Source organism: Pseudophryne corroboree, chromosome 1, assembly GCF_028390025.1.
Source record: "Pseudophryne corroboree isolate aPseCor3 chromosome 1, aPseCor3.hap2, whole genome shotgun sequence".
NCBI classification, from domain to species: Eukaryota; Metazoa; Chordata; class Amphibia; order Anura; family Myobatrachidae; genus Pseudophryne; species Pseudophryne corroboree.
This window is the reverse complement of record NC_086444.1, coordinates 365457667-365463666: the sequence shown is the minus strand read 5'-3', so window position 1 is coordinate 365463666 and position 6000 is coordinate 365457667. Positions and strand designations below refer to the sequence as shown.

The 6000-nt window shown below is 44.1% G+C and overlaps 1 protein-coding gene across 1 annotated transcript in view; it reads right to left on the bottom strand.

Moving 5' to 3' along the window:
* Nucleotides 1-1870: 1870 nt before the first annotated feature.
* LOC134884584 (solute carrier family 2, facilitated glucose transporter member 9-like) overlaps nucleotides 1871-6000 on the bottom strand; it is a 150124-nt gene continuing 145994 nt past the window's right edge. The window contains exon 12 of the mRNA XM_063913000.1: nucleotides 1871-2379. Coding sequence (XP_063769070.1) covers nucleotides 2194-2379 — 186 coding nt within the window. The 3' untranslated portion in view covers nucleotides 1871-2193. The remainder of the gene's footprint in view (nucleotides 2380-6000) is intronic.

Below are 6000 nucleotides of genomic sequence, written 5' to 3'. Positions count from 1 at the left end.
CGGTAGCATACGCTTCTGTAATGACTTTCGTAAGTTAAATGAGGTGTCCAAGTTTGACGCATACCCCATGCCCCGTGTGGATGAGCTTGTAGAAAGGCTGGGAACAGCCAGGTTTCTCACCACATTGGACCTGACCAAAGGTTACTGGCAAATACCTTTATCTGATAGCGCCAAAGAAAAAACAGCCTTTTCGGTTCCGGAGGGGCTGTACCAGTATAAGATGTTACCCTTTGGGTTGCATGGGGCTCCAGCAACCTTTCAACGGGCGATGGATAAAATTTTGAGGCCCCATAGAAAATATGCAGCTGCCTATTTGGATGATGTGGTAATTCACAGTACAGACTGGGGGTCCCATTTGGTTAAAGTACAAGCAGTACTGGACTCAATCAGAGAGGCAGGGTTAACTGCTAACCCAAAGAAGTGCTGCCTCGCAATGGAGGAGGTCAAATACTTGGGCTTCACCATAGGCAGAGGTCTGATTAGGCCCCAATTGAATAAAGTTGATGCTATTCAAAACTGGCCTCGTCCAGTGAATAAAAAACAGGTAAGGGCTTTTTTGGGAATTACTGGGTACTATAGACGGTTTATTCCTAATTTTGCGACCACAGCGGTGCCGTTGTCAGACCTTACCAAAGGGAAGCAGTCAAATGTGGTGAAATGGAACCCTGATGCAGAAAAGGCGTTCCAAGCGTTAAAAGTGGCTTTGTGTTCACAACCGGTGTTGATAACACCAGATTTTTCAAAAGAATTTGTGGTACAGACAGATGCCTCAGAGGTAGGGATAGGTGCTGTGCTGTCCCAAACCAGAGATGGGGACGAACACCCTATCATTTATTTGAGTAGGAAACTCAATGAGCATGAAAAAAGGTATGCCATTGTGGAAAAGGAGGCTTTGGCCATTAAGTGGGCACTAGATACCTTGAGATATTACCTCTTGGGTAGACAATTCAGACTAGTGACAGACCATGCCCCTTTAAAATGGATGTATGTAAATAGAGGCAAGAATGCTCGTGTAACTAGATGGTTTCTAGCGTTGCAGGACTTTAAGTTTACTGTCGAACATAGACCGGGAACACAATTGGCCAACGCAGATGCATTGTCTCGCATCTTCTGTTTGGGGGCTACAAGTGTTCCGGCCCCTAGGTCGAAACAGGGGAGGGGGATATGTGACAAGAACACTGGGATAGTGTTTGAGGGCAGGTATATTTGTCCCAGGTTCTTGTCTTACATGTTTTAGAAAATGTTAACTTCTAGGAAAATGCTTTTTGTTTTGTCTGAACCTTTTCAGTTTGCTGTAAAAGCTGGGTAAAGGCTCTGAGAGAGAGATAAGGCGAGTTCTAGACATTGGGCCCAGTTCGGGTCTTTGGCCTCACAGAGGGCTAATCAGGGTTTCAGCTGTGTAAGAGTGTTATAGGGCTTCTAACCTGATTAGTATGGGCAGACTGCCTGGGAAGGCTGCAGGATCTGTGTGTGAGAGACACGCTTTCTGATGCAAGTAAGCTATACAGTATGTACTGAAGAACTCTGTGTTTTGTTTAGTGACAGTTAGGAATATCTTATGTTTAGTTAGTGCCGGACAGGCAAGGTATTTTTATTTTGGGGTTTGTTTTATTTTCTGTTTCAATAAAACTGGCCGGGGTCAGTTGTACCAGAAACTGGACTTGTGTGGTTCCTCAGCTGCTGCGTGCGGCAATATTCCCCAGGAAAAGGCGCCTTGCACCCCTACAGTGTTACAATATATATAATGTTACACGCAGTTTATGGAGAGGAGCCAATACCTCTCTCATTCTATACTTTTAATACATCTGCACTTGTGGAGTAAAGTTCATTCCCAAATACAAGTAATAAAAATATACTCCAAACACCGTGGAATGCTGCATGTAACACAGACTGTAATGATATCACCTTTCTCCCATATACAGTAAGTGAGCTAAATGGAACTAAACAAGCAATATTTAATGAAAGTGGTGATTCAAGTGAGGAGAAACGTTTCATGTGACATGTACACTACAGATTTGTTTCTCGCCCACATAGGAACTACTTTGCAAAGGCATCTCCTGAGTGCAGTAATTGTGCACCTTGATTGATGCCAGCACGCCACCTACAGTAGGAGCACGGTGCAAAGCCAAGACATTTTGCAATTTACGTAGTATACAATGTGCTTTGTGAATGATGTGGACAATTTATGGTTGGTCATAGGCTGATTGAGAACTCCACTGACTCCTCTGATTTTTTGCCTTTGAAGTTCATTTTGTTGAAGTCAGCTGTGATTTGCTGTAAAGTCCTCCCCTTTGTCTCTGGCTGGTAGAAAAATAGGAATGTTACGGAGGCCAGAATGTTGACAAGAAATATGAGGAAGCAGAAATGACCAAGGGCAGCCTACAAAATAGAAAAGAGCACAAAAAGTCATGTGATGCTAATGACAACTATGTCAACATACCAATACTTCTGCAGTGAATGAACAGTCATAATCATTTTGGCATTGGCAAATTAGTAGAGAAATGTCATGAGATGTGCCCAACGTTAATTGACATACATGAAGTAGAATACATGCAGCAACTCCCATACAGAAATGTACCTAAGAAAGCACTTAGGGGTAGATGTATTAACCTGGTGAAGGCATAAGGAACTGATAAACCAGTGATATGTGCAAGGTAATAAAGGCACCAGCCAATCAGCTCCTGTTAATTTACATATGGGAGCTGATTGGCTGGTGCCTTTATCACCTTGCACATATCACTGGTTTATCACTTCCTTATGCCTTCTCCAGGTTAATAATACATCTGCCCCTTAATTCCATGTGCCTCTGCTACTGGTTCCAATATGTTTATGCTACTCATACAATGATTACATGAGGAAGTGAACAATGACAGAGTGACTGCATATAAGAACTTTAATTATGTGAACTGTACAGTGGGGAAGCAATTGGCTAGGAATTAGGAAAGTTTATGAAGCGGTTTTTGCCTGAAGAGGTGAGATTTCAGTGAACGCTTGAAGGGTTGGAGACTAGAGGAGAGTCATAGTGTGCATGGGAGGGGGTATTCCACAGAGTGGGTGCAGCCCGAAGAAAGTTACGCAGTCGTGAATTGGAGCGAATAATGAGTGTGGATGATCTTGTGAAAAACAAATGGGAGATATTTTGAGATGAGCGAAGAGCTGTACATTGGTGTAGTTTGGTTAATGGCATTAAGTGTGAGTAAACGTGGTTTATTTTTAACTAGCTGAAGTACTTGGCATTGCACAGGATTAAATTTCCCAGTTATTAAGTTGTCAAAGAGTTGGATGTAACTGTCAACATATTAAAAATAAGTAGTAGCTCTTCCAACGCGCCCATGAGGTGGCTGCCCAGTATGGGCTTTTTTTTTGGGTGTCACCTGTAGTCCTAATTCCCATCTTTTCTTTCTCTTCAGTTTTATAATCACTTTTCCATTGCGAAATGGGTTTAAAGTTGTCCTGTTATTAATGTTGCTATTCCAAGGCTTTTGGGTACACAACATTTTTTGTTTTCCCACCTCCATTTCTGTCAGTTATTTTAGTATCTTGATTTCTGGTTATTCCTGTAAGTTATTACAGTTCATTAAAGTTTTCATCCAAATCCATCCAGTGGAAGGCCCAGAACAGGCACCCTTTGTCAAAGTTCTGCTCAGCATATACCAACGGGAGGTCCCAATGGGACCCCAACCCCCTAGCAAGTCTTCTGAGATACAATGTTACCACTCTGTGTAGTTTTCTTCCAGATACATCCAGTGGAAGGTCCAAAAAAGGCTCCATGGTCATGGATCAAAGATTTACAGTTTTAGAGGGGGACACCAACCCCCCTAAAACCTGCCCAGGATCCAACTGGATCACCTTGCGTTTGTTTCATCCCAATTAGTGCAGGGGTGTCTGAATGCATAACTGGGCAGACAAACAAACAGACCAATTCATTTTATATATAAGATATGGTAGAATACAGGTAACCAATGTAGGGACTGACAGAGTGGAATCACAGATGATGAACATCTAGCAAGCAAGATTAGCATCGCAGCTGAATTCACAATGGATTGTAGTGGTGAGCAGCGGCGACTTCCTTGTGCAAGGGAGAAATGCTTAGCACATATAAACATACATGTGTAGATGTATGTAATATATGTGCTGGCGTGTATCAGGATCAGCAGCAGTGCTGTGTATCACAGCCGCCATGAACATCTACACATGTATGTTTATATGTGCTTAGCGCCGTCCCCCACCTGCACAAGGTAGTCGGCACTGCAGTCCCTGCCGCTGGTGGTGAGAGTTTAGTAAGACCAGTAAGAAGACTATTGTAATAATCAATGCGGGAGATAACGAGAGCATGATTTGGAGTTTTTGCAGTGTCTTGTGTAAGGAATTACCGTATTTTGGATATGTTTCTTAGGTGCATGTAACATGATTTTAAAACAGATTGAACGTGGGGAACAAAGGACAGTTCAGAGACACCTAGGCAGCGAGCTTGTGGGGTAGGATTGATTGTTGAGTTCTTAACAGTGATTGAGATATCAGGTTGGTAACTACTATTGGTTGGTGGAAATATAATTAATTCTGTTTTGGAAATATTAAGTTTTAGGTGGAGAGATGACATGCAAGATGAATCGGCAGAAAGACATTCAGGGACACAGACCAATACAGATGGTGACAAATCTGGGGAGGATAGGTATATTTGGGTATCATCTTGTCACGATCCGGGTATCTGGACGCCATTTCTTACCCATCAGATGCCTCCTAAGGCTGGCTCAGCGCTCCAGGACCGGATCCCATCTGTTATCCTGATGTGTACATTCCTGTATCCTCTCCTGTCTCTCTGAGACGCTGTCACAGTAACGCCATATTACATCTGGCATGGCGTCTCCCGCGGCCTCCGCCGCCGTCCCTGAGCTTCTGCATGCAGAGTGTCAGAGTGGCGATTACGTCAGCCGCGGCCTCCGCTGTGTCCGCGTGGTTGGATGTGCACTTGTCAGCCTGGCGTCTCCTGTCTCCAGTGGCCGGCGCCGCCATTACTGTTTTCATTACCACATGGATTACAAACCAAACTTCCCTCCAAGTGTCTGCATGGGCGCAGCCATCTTGGATTCTGTCAGCTGATCATTTCCTCCAATCTGTTGTCAGTATTGTTAATCTGCATAATTGCCTAGCCAATCCCTTCCTTGCTGCAGGTATAAATACACTGTGCCTGAGCAAGGAAGGCGTCAGTGCTTTGGTTGTCAAACCTAGTTCCTGTTTGTCTCTCTCCTGTGATTGTCTTCCAGGTTCCAGCTCCTGTCTCAATACTTCCACCATAGAGACCCGCACCAGCATTCCACCTGCGGTGTAGCCTGACTCTCCAATCCATTGTGGATTCATCTGTTTCCAGCTACAACATTACCTGCTTCCAGCTCAGCTTTCAGCAGAGTACAGCTTCCCTTAAAGGGCCGGTGTCCTTTCTACACTTTACCACTCTCCACCGGTATTATTATTTCTCCGCTCTCAAGTTCTACATTTCAGTTCATATTTCATCGCTCCCAAGTTCATTTATTATTTAACTGGTTCCAGCCAGTATCCACTCCGTGCTAACAACAGTCTGGTTCCAGCCAGTATCCACAGCAGCTGTTTTACCTTCAGCAACCCAGCTTTTCCTGGAACACCAGCTGGCACAATCCTGGGTTATCTCCATTGCTACAGTCGGGCCTGGTAAGGACTTTCCATCTAGAAGATCATAAGAACTATCTCACACTACCAGTGCCCTGTGGCTCCTGCCATCCTGTAGTACCCAGGAACTGTATTTATTATTTGCTGACTTTTACGTTTTCTTTTACTACTGCTGTGTTGCGGAGTTGTCATAATAAACATCATTGACTTTTATCCAAGTTGTCGTGGTCACGCCTTCGGGCAGTTATTATTCATGTTACTTACATGTCCAGGGGTCTGATACAACCTCCCAGGTTCCGGTACATCTCAGCCCCTACAACTGAGGCTGCCTCCCGTCAGCTCAGGCCCTCAGTTGTG